This window comes from Arvicola amphibius, chromosome 3 (assembly GCF_903992535.2).
Source record: "Arvicola amphibius chromosome 3, mArvAmp1.2, whole genome shotgun sequence".
NCBI classification, from domain to species: Eukaryota; Metazoa; Chordata; class Mammalia; order Rodentia; family Cricetidae; genus Arvicola; species Arvicola amphibius.
In genome coordinates, this window is record NC_052049.1 from 118,821,055 (window position 1) to 118,835,013 (window position 13,959).

At 44.1% G+C, this 13,959-nt stretch overlaps 2 protein-coding genes across 2 annotated transcripts; one reads left to right on the plus strand and one right to left on the minus strand.

Annotated features, from left to right (window-relative positions):
- Nucleotides 1-1,022: 1,022 nt before the first annotated feature.
- Sdhd (succinate dehydrogenase complex subunit D) lies at nucleotides 1,023-10,841 on the minus strand. The gene is made up of 4 exons (XM_038321630.1): nucleotides 10,709-10,841; nucleotides 8,152-8,268; nucleotides 5,976-6,120; nucleotides 1,023-1,917 (listed from the first exon to the last, which is right to left on the minus strand). Exons 1-4 carry the CDS (start codon nucleotides 10,758-10,760, stop codon nucleotides 1,752-1,754), a joined length of 480 nt encoding a protein of 159 aa, XP_038177558.1. The 5' UTR covers nucleotides 10,761-10,841; the 3' UTR covers nucleotides 1,023-1,751.
- Nucleotides 10,842-10,854: 13 nt separating this feature from the next.
- Timm8b (translocase of inner mitochondrial membrane 8 homolog B) lies at nucleotides 10,855-12,311 on the plus strand. The gene is made up of 2 exons (XM_038321631.1): nucleotides 10,855-11,010; nucleotides 11,923-12,311. Exons 1-2 carry the CDS (start codon nucleotides 10,927-10,929, stop codon nucleotides 12,088-12,090), a joined length of 252 nt encoding a protein of 83 aa, XP_038177559.1. The 5' UTR covers nucleotides 10,855-10,926; the 3' UTR covers nucleotides 12,091-12,311.
- Nucleotides 12,312-13,959: the final 1,648 nt, after the last annotated feature.

The window sequence follows — 13,959 nt, forward strand, 5'->3', positions numbered from 1 at the left end:
AGCACTAACATAGTTCTGATACCTACTACTCAGGCTTCATATTCAATTCATAAACTGCCTGTGTCTGCCTATCACAGGAGTCCTTTGCATGCTGTGGCATTCTATGTGAATTACTTATTTGCTAAGCCACACAAGGTAACACTCAGCTCTGATTCAGAGCTGTGGATACAACACTTTTTAAAATTATTTAATGTTTTGGGGGTAGGAGGGAGTTGTTAAATAACAATGTCACTATGTAGCCCAAGCTGGCTTAGAACTCACTGAGATCAATGTTGGCCTCAGTCCTCCTCTGCCTCCCAGAGGGCTGGGATTACAGGAATGTATCACCATACACAGCACAACAGTTTTTTTGTTTTGTTTTGTTTCTTTATGTGGGGTGTTGAGACAGGGTTTCTTTATGTAGTCCTGGCTGTCCTGGAACTAGCTCTATAGACCAAGCTGGCCTCAAACTGAGAGATCTACTTGTCTCTGCCTTCTGAGTGCTGGGATTAAAGGTGTGCGCCACTACTGCCTAATGCATAACAGAGTTCTCTGTTTTGTTTTCATTTATTTTTTTTCAAGACAGGGTTTCCCTGTGTAAGAGCTCTGGCCATTCTGGAACTCGCTCTGTAGGCCCAGGTCTGCTTCCCGAGTGCTGGGACGTAACACAACATCAATGACTACAGCTAGAGCCAGTATGCAATATCCTGGCGGTATACAGCTCAGGAGATTAGACAGATTGAGACCTGATTTTGATGCTAGCCTGGGCCACAAACTAAGATACCATCTCAATTAAAACAAAACAAGTGAGTTTTGTGGTTCACAACTATAACTGTAGCACTGAACCCCTATAATTCAAGCATTCGGGAGGCAGAGACTGCCACAAGTTTGAGGCCACCCTGGTTTCCTAGCAAGTTCTGGGCTGGCCTCATCTACCCATAAGAGTTCCAGATCAGCTTAAGCCTCTATGACTTATCTCAAACAAACAGCTAACCCAAAACCAAATACCAGGGAATACTAACTAGAAAAAAGTACACTGTATATTCATTATATAGTATTTTATTTAAAAATTTTGCTTTTACAGAGTCTAGTTTTCATTAGCTATTCCCACAGAGGGAAGCCACTCAAGTCTTTTATCTGGGGACAGCTTATTTCCGCACAAGTGACTCATCTAAAGGGTAAGCCTGTTTGGAATCTGACATATTTTACCTCCCTACAAAGGAGAACTCCCTAAATTGAACTTCTCTAAACTCAGCTTTTCTCGAGTTCCTTCTTAAGACTCAAAAAACATCATCAGTAATTTGAGATCTCAGCATCTGCTGATCTGAGTTCCCTAGAGGCAGAGCCATCAACAGCTGGCATCAACTCAACAGTGGGCGGCTCCAAATGGAGTATTTCCCAATTTCATACAAAGTCTAGGCACGTGAATGTACAGTCCTCCCTCCCTAACCCCAACAGAAATAAGCTGAACTCTCCTCAAGAAATGGTAGTCAAAGGCAACATGAGCTCACAAAACGCGTGCTTACGCCACTGAGTCTTGTAAGCAGGCAACCACCAACTCAGGGGAATATGGAACCAGACTCATGGCTAGTTGAACCTAACTCCTCCCAAACCTTTTTTCTCAGCAAATGAATTCTGAAAATAACCATTGTAATTAGAAGAAATTCTGCCCACCAACGGTCTTCTCCTTCATCCCTCCTCATTGGGAGTTGAATGGCATTGACAGAGCAGAGGCGGCAAGGCATACAATCTAAGGTGCTGCCCTGGAGAGGTCAGAGCTTCCACAGCATGGCAACCGCTCTGCAGATGCCCACATCGTGGTAGTTGAAATAGCAAAGCCCAGCAAAGGTCAAAGCTGAGACTGCCAAGAGGCCTGCCTTGACAGCCTTCTGCGATGCATCCCCATGAACATAGTCAGTCACCACTTGTCCAAGGCCCCTAAAGAGAAGAAAAGCACAGCACAGGGCAGTTAGATAGGTCATGACCCCTCACCCAAGAAGTCAGACTCAAACACAAAGTCTTTATTTGTAATTCTAATAAGTGTTTGCACTTTGAGATAACAAGCCAAAGCAACTCATGTTAAAAACATAGAAACAAACAAACAAAAAACCAAAATGCAATCAGGAGTGCCTAATGATGTAATAAAGAAAGCTCATCCTGTGGACTTAGTCCCCAGGGCCATTATACAATAACTAAGTGTTCCTCTAGCTATAAAATCTTCTCTTCCTTTTTAACTAGAACAAGTGTTGTGCAGAGTCTTCACTCATGCAGAGTTTACTAAGCAAGTATCATATATCAGAACATGTCTCAAATGCTGAAGGTGCCGTACTGGATGACCCTCTGTGTGGAAACGGACATGCGAGTGAGACAGAAAAAATAGCAACCTCACATGCAGCTATGTAACCAGATCACATGCAGCTATGTAACCAGATCACATGCAGCTATGTAACCAGACCACATGCAGCTATGTAACCAGTAAACACCTCAGGAAGGGGGATTTGAAAGAGAAGAACACGCACACAATGGTGACAAGGACCCTGCATCTCGGAGGAACAGTACGGAAGTTCATGAGGATGGAGTCTATGAGTCAAGTAAAAACCATAGCAAAGCTGGGGCAGACTGCAGAGTGCCCAGGAACATGCACCAGGGTTTAATCAAAAAGTACCTGAAATAAGGAGTGATCTGACTTTACTATTCTACAGTAGTTTTCTTTTATTATTATTTAGTTTGTTGTCTTTGAGACAGGGTTTCTCTATGTATTCCTGGCTGTCCTGGAACTCACTCTGTAGAGCAGGCTGGCCTTAAACCCAGAGATCAGCCTGCCTCTGCCTCCCGAGGGCTGGGATTAGAGGCGTACTCCACCATGCGCCACCACACCTGGCAAATTTCACCTTTTTAACAATATACATTCAATTTCTTAGTATAGTCAGAGTGGTGAACTATCATCACTAACTCTAGAACATTTTAAAACACTCAAAAGGAAACACTAGCCATTAGCCTACTCAGCATCCAGTCACTGATTTGCTTGTTTCTAAACATGTGCCCAGTCTGGCATTTCATACAAATAAGACCACGCAGGATCTTCCTTTGTGCCACACTTCCTCATTTACAAGCTTTTGCTTCCCATGTTCATCCATATTGCAGCACATATCAGTTCTCCATTTCTTTTGTTGTTTTTGTTTTTCGAGAAAAGGTTTCTCTGTATAACAACCCTAGCTGTCCTGGAACTAGCTCTGTAGACCAGGTTGGACTCAAAATCAGAGTGTACTCCATCGCTTTATGTGGCTGAATAATACTCTATATTCTATTTTGGCCACATGGATGGTTTTCACTTTTAATTAATTTAGGTAATGGGTTATGATATTCTTGTATAAGTTTTAATGTAGACACATTGTTTTCTTTTTGATGTGGGAGTCCCCTCTGTGTGCTGTGATTACAATTAATGAATAAACAAACTGCCTTGGCCTGTTGATAGGGCAAAACTTAAGTAGGCAGAGAAAGTTAGGCTGTATGCTGGGAGGAAGAAGGGCGGAGTCAGATAGGGACACCATGAAGTTGCCACTGCTGGAGACAGACACACTGAAACTTTGCTGGTAGGCCACGACCTCGGGGTGATGCACAGATTAATAGAAATAGGGTAAATTAAGATGTAAACATTAGCCAAAAAGAAGTCAGAGCTAATGGGACAAGCAATGATTTAAACAATGTGGTTTCTGTGTGATTATTTCGATTCTGGGCAGCTGAGACGAACAAGCGGGCCCTCCTGCAACATCTTTTTTTGTTGCTACGGTTTTGTTTTGTGAAATGAGATCTTGCTATGTATCCCAAACTGGCCTCAAATTTGCTATATTGCTAAGGAAGACTTTGAACTTCTGATCCTTTTGTCTCCTCCTCCTTAGTGTTGGATGGCAGGCAAGCACTACCCTGTCTGGAAGGCTGGGGAGAGAACACAGGGCTTCACAAACGCTAGACAAACCTGTAACAACTGAGCTCCCTGACCGGCTCTGTATCTGTACTTAGTACAGAAGGGAAGGGCAGGAAGGAACAAACACACAACACAGTAGACAGATGATGTAACATTAGGAAGTAGGGAGCCTTCCTAAGGAAAACAAGGGAAAGAAGACAACCGAGAACTGAGTAAGTGCTTAGGGAAAGCTCTGCTGAGCGTGCAGTGTTAAATAGCTTAAGATGGGGAACAGGCCAAGTACAGAGCTAGTAATCGTTTCAGCAGAACAGGAAGAGACTGGAGGGTCCCAGCACATCTGAGGAAGAGCAAGAAAGCCAGTGTGCCTGCAAGGGCAGCTGGAAATGAGAGCAGTAGGTGTGTGTGGTGGCGGCGCTGGTGCTAAACTCTCAAGGCTGCCTTTTATTTTTCTATTTTACCTTGTTTTATTTTGGTTTCTCTCTCTCTTTATATATATATATTTATATTTAATTTTCTTTTACGTTTATTGGTGTTTTTTGCCTACATGTATGTCTGTTCAAGGGGGTCAGAAGCCCTGGAACTGGAGTTACAGACAGGTATGAGCTGCCATGTGGGTGCTGGGAAGTGAACCCAGGTCCTCTGGATGAGCAGCCAGTGCTGGCCTTGAACTCAAACTGATCCTCCTACTTCAGCAAATGTGCGGATTACAGATGTGTTCCACTGTGCTTGGAAATTTTAAGAGTTTCATAAAGACAAGATCTCACTGCTGTCGTCCTGGCTGACTTTGAACTAGCAATCTTTCTGCTTCAGCTCCCTAGAACAGATAGGACTACTAGATATCTAATATAACATAAAGAATCTGTACATAATGTTAAGAATTCTATGAGCAAAATAAAATAGATATTTTGTGAGAGACTGTTTATCCCACTTAACATTTTAACAGGATCAGTGGGGCCATTGTATAGGCATCACACCCAAGGGGGGGAGGAGTCAATTGAGAGATTACTGCTGCAGTTAAGGATGGTGACAAGATCTGGAGCCTGAATACGTAGGAACACAATGGAATGACAAGAATTCACATAGCAAGAGGATGTGCCAAGTGTGGCAGTGCACACCCGTGATCTCAGGACAAGGGAGGAAGAGGTTTCTATGAGTTCAAGGACAGCCTAGGCCATCTACTAAGTTCCAGGTAGGCCAGGACCGCAGACTGAGAGCCCACCATCTCAAAAGTGTACAGGAGAAAGGCTAGACTTGATGACAAGTAGTCGGAAGGTGCAGGCAGGAGGATCAGGAGTCCAATGTCATACTTGGCTACAAGAGACCCTGTCAAAAAAAAAAAAAAAAAAAAAAAAGGATACAGGAGGAACAGATTGGGAGTCAACCAGAAACTTGGCTTTACAAACACCATGTTCAACTTGCCATAAAGATTACTAAAATTAAGACAGCAAACAAGCAGAGGGATGCATGCAGGGCACTCTGATTGTGGTGATTTGAGTACTTGACTACTTGGCCCCCAACTGGTGGAACTCTTTGGGGAGGATTAGGAGGTGTGGCCTTGCAGGAGGTGTCACTGGGGGCGCCTTTGTGGTTTCAATAAACTCTCACCATCCCAGGGCTCTCTCTCTGCCCCTATTTATGGATCAAGACGTGAGCTCTCAGCTACGGCTCCAGAGCCACACCTGCCTGCCTGCTGTCATGCTCCCCACCATGACAGTCATGGACTCACCCTCTAAAACTGTAAGTCCCAAATAAAGGCTTGCTCATAGGGTTTCTTCACAGCAACAGAAAAGTAGCTAAGACAAAAGTACACATACGCAATCCTAGCACTTGAGGCTGAGTCAAGACAATTTCAAGTTTAAGGCCAGCCTGGCTACCCTGACTCAAAATAATTTAAATATTAATAAACTTCCCACATACCAGGATCTATTTAATCACTGCTAGCTGTTTGTATGTTTTTAAGTTTTCTAGAAGTCTTGAGAATTTCAATCAGTGCTTTCTTCATGAACAGACAGACAGACAGACTTGCAGCCAACAGACCAAGCAGGCAATGCAGAGGGACTGTTGTACTTGCCAGTGGCTGTGCAGGGTGAGGGCTGCAGCCAGGGAGTAGTCCACCACAGAGCAGGGGCTCAAGTACCCAGCCGGGAGCAGGCCCAGAAGCAGAACACTCACAACCCTCTCGCTAGTCCAGTGGAGAGAGGCAGCCTTGGAACCAGCTACAAGAAAGAGGAGATTCACAGAGGTGAGGAAGGACAAACACGTCAACCAATCACACGATGGCTAACACAGTCAGCACATAAACAGTATACCAGCAGACCCATGCTGAACGTGGAATCAGATGGCATATCTGTCATGTCTCTGAGCACAAGACATTTTCTTAGAGGCAAGAAGGCAGGCTACGTATCTGTGGAATTAAGGCAGTCTTCACTGAAACAGGTATCACGTGAGTGTAATTTAGCGATCACTAATGGACCTTTTTAAAATAATAATACTAATAACTGTGTAATCTTTAGAGAAAGTGCAATATTTATAAAAACAGCCTAAGCCGGCCAAATGAAAGAGAAGCACAGGTCTCAGAATACCTTTGAAGGTCACGTCCTTCTTCTGCCCCATTTACAATTTTGTGCCAAACCAATGAAGCCCAAGGGCTGCCTTTGGACAAGTGAAGCACAACGCGGGCTCTACGCATTTCTAAGAGGCTCTAGATTCCCAGAGAACTTGACAAAAGGATGGTGTTCTTATCCAGAAAAATGAACATGAGCATATACATTAAGTTCTATGCACACAACTTTCAGAGCCTTTCCTCAGTCCTGTGTAGTCCAGAACCAGTCTGCTAAATCTTACAAAGGAATCCAGAAAGGAAAACTAGTCAAAATCAAAAAGGTTTTAAAAGGCAGAAAAACCAAAAGTTCTAATTTCTCATCACTCAGATGCAGCTGTAAGTAACTCACTTAAGAATCGGGGAGGACTGAAAGGTAAAAAATAACACTTAAGACACTTTACAAATACTGATCTCAGAAGCCAGGCATGGCTGAGGCAGGAGAACTGTACCAATTTGGAATACAGACTGAGTTACAGGCCAGCTACAGCCTGAGACTTATCTCAAAAGTATTCACAAACAACAAAAGGCAAAACAAACAAACAAAAAACCAAAAACAAAACAAACAAACAAACAAAGAAAAACCCATGATTTCAGAAGAACACTGTGTAGCATGATTAATAAAAACCCAGAGACAGAAATTGGGGTTCAACTTGAAGGTCAGAAAAGCAAAAAAGCCAGCCACTAGCTCTTACCTCTACCTCAGTCCAAAATGGCAATCCTGTCTCCAGGAATCTCAGAAGAAGAATGTGCATAAGAACTGTGTCTTCCCATTTTATATTCCTCCCTAGTGCTGGAGTTAAAGGCGTGCACCACTACTGCCTGGTTTCTGTGGCAAACTAGTATAGCTACTGGGATTAAAGGTGTGTGTCACCACTGCTTGGTCTGTAAGGCTCACAAGTGCAGCTGTTTTACTTTCTGAACTTCAGGCAAGCTTTATTTATTAAAATACAAATGAAGTATCACCACAACACTGCAAGTTTCGGTATAACCTGCACTACAAAGCAATTTTCAGACCAGCCAGGACGAAATAAATATTTCTCTCTCCAGACTTTAAAAACGGAAACATAGTTAATCATTATTTGTTCAGATTGTCTAATGTGAATATCCACACAGTATTTACCTAGAAAATTCCATATGGTTTTAATCAACCTAAAAAAAAATTCCAGTTATAAATCCATGATTACATCCTCAATATAAGACTTTAGGCACAACTGGCTCCTCTTCATTGGCTAAACAAACCAGTAACTAAGATACACTAAACAGACTTCCTACAGAGATGTTTTCTTGACAGCAATGTAACAAATTTTGAGCAGTTAGGCCATTAGATTCTCTGAATACAAATGGCATCATTCATGTTTGCACTGTCTCCCCAAAGGTGTAAACTAGGTCTTTAACTAGCAGACAGGACAGACCTCCTGCCGAATGTACGACGACTGGCCTGGGTAAAGAAGGCTGAAGGACCAGAAACAGTGCACAACTGTCTGGAGCTCCAGCTCCAGGAATCCTCCTCTTCTAGACTCTGTGCACCAGGCATGCAAGCACCCAGACAGACATGCAAGCAAACACCCATACGTTTAAAATAATAAATAAAATTGTTAAATAACAAATAAATAGTAAAATTGTCTAGAAAGCAGAGAGAACACACAATGGCGGCTTGGAGACAGGTGAATGTGCTGTGTGCCGTGCCATCCTGGGGTACGCTGCTCCTGGAGAAACGCTGAGACACAAGCAGGTTTGACCACCCGGTTTCGGAGCAACAGAGCTGAGAAAAGAAGACAGGAATCATAAGCTTCTGAGCAGGACTGACAGACTTTCTAAACCACATGAGCATACCACTCAAATCAATAAACGTCTTTTAAGGATTTATTTTTACATGTAGGAATATCTTACCTACATGTATGTCTGTGTACCATGCACATGCCTAGTGCCCACAGGCATCCTTCCCTATAACTGAAGTTACACCTTATGAACCACTATGTGAGTGTGGGAGAGAACCCAGGTGCTTTGGGAAAGGAGTCAGTGCTCTTAACATGCAGTCCCTCTGTGCTGGGGATGTATGGAGCTCAGTTGCTTGCCTAGCATGCACAAGGCTTCTTCCAGCACCACACAGAGCCCCAGCACAGGAGAAGTGGAAGCAGAAATTCAAGGTCTTCCTCACCTACATTTGGCATTAGAGGTCAGCATGGGATTACATGAGACCCTGTCTCAAAAACAACAAAAATCTGTATCTGTAGACTCCTAATAAATCACATATATAAAAGGGCCTTGCTTTCATTTATTTAAAAACTGGTGGACTCGTGTTCTTTCAATTACTCATCGACTTATCTAGCATTAACTACAATCAAAACTGTGCTTGGCAACGGAACAAGAAAGAGAAGGACAAAACCCTTTGCCCTCGAGATATTCAACTTAGTTTAGAGAGGAGAGCTCACCCATTGGCCTCTCCTTTTTATATTCCTGAACCCCTCCTTACTGCCCCTTCTGGATCCTGCCTCTTGGTTAAAATGACAGACTGATGTTCACCCAGCGACATCACAGATTAGCCATGCAATGTTGAGCAGCTAAACAGTTCTCTAAGGCTTGGTTTCATTTGCAAAAGGAGAATGTTCTAGGTTGCTTTCTGTTACTATGATAAATACCACGACCAGACTTAACTCAGGGGAAGAAAGGCTTTATTTCAGCTAGAAAGTGAAGCAGCAGTCACGGAGGAGTGCTGCTTACTGGCTTGCTCCCCAACTCACAGTCAGCTAGCTCACTTACTCAGCCCAAGCACAAGTGCCTAAGACAGTGCTGCCCACCATGGGCTGTGCAGCAGGCTGCCCCCCCCCCCTCCATCAACCACCAGCCAAGACAGTTCCTCACAGACGTGGCCAAGGGTCAAGCTGGTGGAGGCAAGTCTTCAGTTATAAATTCCCATTCCAAGTGACTCTAAGTTGTATCAAGTAGGGCAAAAACTAGCCAGCCCAGTCAACAAATGCATCTACTTCATAACACTGCTAAAGCCTAGGCAACACATGCAAAGGATTAATGAGTTCCCATAACGCTAACTGCATATATACACACACAAAAATTATTTTCTCTCTCTCCCCCCCCCCTCTGTCTCTGTCTCTGTCTCTCTCTCTCTCCTTTTTGGAGGGGAGGGAGGTGGGGTTTGTTTTTTGAAACAGGGTTTCACTTTGAGACCAGGCTGGCTTCTAACTCAGAGACTCGTCTCACTCCACCACCCTTGCCTGTGACCTTGAACCTGCCTCCATCTCCAGCTACTTAGGAGGCTGGGCCAGCACAAGTTTCAGGCCAGTCTAAGAAACAATAATTAACACGTAAAATAAGCCTGGACAGCAAACCGATCAAGTCTTTCGATGTCACTGTCAACCTGGGCAGCAAAGAAAGACTTATCTTTGGAATAGAATAAAGTAAATTCTGTGACTTAGTTCCATTTCGCTTTTCTAGGCTAATTTCACACTTCGGCTTTCGAAATATTATTTTATCTGTTCCATTTTATCTCACACTACGCATCTTTCTATCCCTTCACCATACACAGCTTTTGCTGCTCTCAGTTGCTAACTATAATGTACTTCCCTGCAGAACCAAGACAGGTTAGTCCTTCCAAAACAACTACCCGAACTTTCTCTGGACCCATACTAACAATATCTATACAGCACAACCGTTTTTGCTTTACGTTATCTGTACCTCCACTACCTCCAACAAGTTCTTTGAGGCTAGAATTTGTTTTATTCGTGTTTGTATACCAGTCTCTTAAGCGCCTTGTACAACTAAAATGCCTGGTTAAAATGATTATCGAAGTCCTGAGTGGCGGTGCATGGTTGTCATGCCAGCATTCGGGAACCTATAAAGGGGCTCCCAGCAAGCTCGAGGTTAGCCTGGTCTACATGGCTAGATCAAGGAAAGCCAGCACTACTTAGCAAGCCGCTATCTCAAACTTTTCCTTCCACCCACTCTCAAACCGGAGTCTGTTGTCACCCCAGCCCGGAGGCTGGAAATACCAGCTGGGAGCAGGCACCAGGTAAACACTTGGGCCTCAGGGCTACAGCGGTCCGGGCAGCGCCCGTGTAGGCGTCTCAGCGGCCGAAGAGGAAGTCCCTTCCTCTCAAGACGTCTCACTACCGGGCGGCCGAGTCCTCACCCCGTCCCTTCCCCGGTCCAGGCCGCAGCAGGAACCTCTGATGGCCAAGACACCTCACCTCGGCCTCCGTGGCCACTGCAGAGGACACCCAGCTTTAAGAAAACCGCCATCTCTAGTCCGGGGGCTCAAGGTCACTCGATAACCTGGAAGCAGTCACGCAGCAAGTCCCGCCCTGCAAAAAAGAAGGGCAAAGCAACCTGGAAGGTGAACCGGAAGACAGGAGGCGGTGCGCTGCTACCGCGCGTGCGTATGCCGGCGGAGTAACTCACGCTGACAATGGCGGAGCTTGGAGAAGCAGACGAAGCGGAGTTACAGCGCCTGGTGGCAGCGGAGCAGCAGAAGGCGCAGTTCACTGCGCAGGTACGAGGATGAGGAACAAGGAAAGGAGGGTGAGGCTCAGGCCCCGGGCACCCACGGAGCTCTGGGCTCTCGATGCTGGATCCCGGCTGCTCCTCCCGCCCTGGTGACCTACGGTGCTCAGTGTCCGGGAGGCTAGCGCTACGTGGGAGGAAAGAAGTGTAAAGCACAGGGAAGGTTTGGGCGACAGGGGAGGTCAGATTACCCGGCCACTGGTCCGGAATGACGTTCGGAATCTCTGTTCTGACCTTGGGGTTCAAGGGCCGGTTTGGAAGACACCCGTCCCCACCCTGAATTCTGGGTTCGTTGTTGCCCACTGCCTCTCAGCATTGGATCTTGTGATGTATTTGGAAGTGATGACCATTATTAGATAAAGGTGAGCGCTGCAACAATCAGTGTAGACTCGGTTGGGATAGAGTTTGGAGTTTTAAGGCGTTTTTCAAGCCAGGGTGTTAACCGTTGCTGACCTTGGAAATACTGATAGCTCTCCTTTCAAGAACTGACTGCTTACTTAGTGCTTAGCTTCCCAAGTAATATTACCACGTGTCCATAGATCCAAACTATGCTCGTTTTGGAGAAATTAGTATTCTGACTTCTTCTCATTAATAATGCTAGTTGCTTTGAGAACTGTGGGGGGGAGGTGGTGGCACACGCCTTTAATACCAGCACTCGGAAAGCTGAGTTCCAGGACAGCCAGGGCTAGAGAGAAACCCTTGATTGAAAAAAAGAATTGTGATAGTATGCGTTCTAGTGAGAATTTCCTATGTATACGGAGAGGAATTACTAATGACAAGAAAGATGGACCCGAAGTGATCCTGTGATATGCTATTAAGAGTGGTTTTTATCAAGTCACAGTGGAGGAAGAAATAAGGTATCTGCAGACCCCAATGACTAAGGTTTTTTCTCTCTTCTTAGGTGCATCACTTCATGGAGCTATGTTGGGATAAGTGTGTTGAGAAGCCAGGAAATCGGCTAGACTCCCGCACTGAAAACTGCCTCTCTAGCTGTGTGGACCGCTTCATTGACACTACTCTTGCTATCACCGGTCGGTTTGCCCAGATTGTACAGAAAGGAGGACAGTAGGCCATACCTCAGAACGTTGGAAGACCCAAAAGACTTGTTAATGAGCAGATTGAATGGCCAGTGGAGAAAGAGTGGTCAATGTGTCAGGTTAGCATCAGGCGGTTACTAAAAGTCTGTTGGTGCTAAAAAGTAACAGATCAAATGTCCAAAAGTGAAATTTTATTTATTGGAATTCAGTAATTCCAGGTTGTATAACACGTTAATAAATGTGAAGTCTCCAATTCTTTTTCTTCTAAGTCCCGGTTTAGGACGCAGCATAGAGATCTCTGACAGGACACTAAAGTGTTCCGTGGCCGGTAGTGCAAACGGGAGATCATGGGTTTTGAAAAGCCACCCTAAGCCATCGTTAAGGGGTTTAGAGAAACCATCAAAGCCTAAGGCATGAAAGGGAATTTAGGGGTAAGAAAGGTTTAGAACGGAAAACAATTTTATTGCTTATGTAACCGAGAAAAGATGAACATGGTTGGGGGAGGTGTAAAAAAATAATCAGGCAAAATGTGTATTCCTTGGGGAAGAGAAAAGCCTGTTAGTATGGGAGGACGGTAAAGGTCAAGACCCAAACAAAACCAGCTTCCTTCAAGTGCCTTATTCTGCAGGACCATCTTCCTGAGACCGTGCTTAGAATCAGTACTCTTGTCGCACAAAACTACTTCCAACAAAGATTTCACTTGCTTCAAGAAGGTTATGAGGTAGTAACTAGACTCTCTTCCCATTAACCTCCATTAAACCCAAGGAAAAAAAAGCATATCATGGAACATAAACAATTGAGTACCAAAGTCTCAATATCCCAAAAGGTAGCACCTGCTCTCAATCCAGGGCTAGGGCACATCTGGCCAACTGTGTATTTTAAAAACAAGCAGTTTATTAGAAGTATGTTTCATAAAGAGCACAAATTTAGTTAAACTATAAAATGCTACTTCATGGGATGTCAGCATAGTAGTGTTCTATTGCTGGTGTCTCATGCTAACCATGAAGTATTTCTGTATTACACATGCAAAAGTAAGGCCTGGAGGTTAACTTAACCTGCTCTAGAACTCATCAATCAGTGGCAGAACCATGACCCAGTTAGGTCTGAGCTTTTGTGCTTTCTACTCAGTACCAAAAGTGACAACCTCAAAAACAAAACCCTGACAGTGTCACTTATCTTTCCTCTTAATGAAAAGTCAACTACCGGCCACTTTTCAGTGGTATTTTGGTTTCTTTTACTATCAGGATCACAGTATAGCGGGGGGAAATAATATGTTCTTGATAATCATAACACAAAGTCAGACTGGGAAGAACTGGGTCTGTCCCTGAGTGTGTGTTTCATTTTGGAATTGATTGATCTGGTTTCAGGGAAACTAAAATTCATTAATAAAATTAGAAATGAACAAGGAAGCTAGGCAGTGGTGGCACACGCATTTAATCCCAGCACTTGGGAGGCAGAGAGGCAGATCTCTGTGAGTTGGAGGCCAGCCTGGTCTATAAGAGCTAGCTCCAGGTCAGGCTCCAAAGCTACTGAGAAACCCTATCTCGAAAAACAAAACAAAACAAAACAAAAAAAAACAGGGAAAACATTAGGGCTGGGGGTATGGCTCAGTGGTAGAGCACTTGCCTAGTATATGCAAGGCCTTCAGTTCAATCCCCAACTTGGCAAAACAAACAAGCAAAAAAAAAAAAAAAAAAAAAAAAAATGTAGATGGCTGTTGCCCTGAATCTCTTTGAAAGCATCATTGGCAATGTGATTACTTCCTAATTCTTACTATTTGATAGACAGGACAACTGAACAAATAATTTCAAACATAAGCCTATTTCAGGCAATATAAAGCAATGGAACTAGAAAACCAATTACTATCTAGTTACTGTTGTTTGGGTTATACTCAATGTTGC

Coding starts and splice junctions, on each gene's coding strand:
- Sdhd (XM_038321630.1), bottom strand. CDS start 10,760: ATGGCGGTTTTCTTAAAGCTGGGTGTCCTCTGCAGTGGCCACGGAGGC. Junction 6,121..8,151: donor CCTGTCTCCAAGCCGCCATT/GTGTGTTCTCTC, acceptor TCTTTCTTGTAG/CTGGTTCCAAGGCTGCCTCT. Junction 1,918..5,975: donor CTCACCCTGCACAGCCACTG/GCAAGTACAACA, acceptor TCTTCTCTTTAG/GGGCCTTGGACAAGTGGTGA.
- Timm8b (XM_038321631.1), top strand. CDS start 10,927: ATGGCGGAGCTTGGAGAAGCAGACGAAGCGGAGTTACAGCGCCTGGTG. Junction 11,011..11,922: donor AGGCGCAGTTCACTGCGCAG/GTACGAGGATGA, acceptor CTCTCTTCTTAG/GTGCATCACTTCATGGAGCT.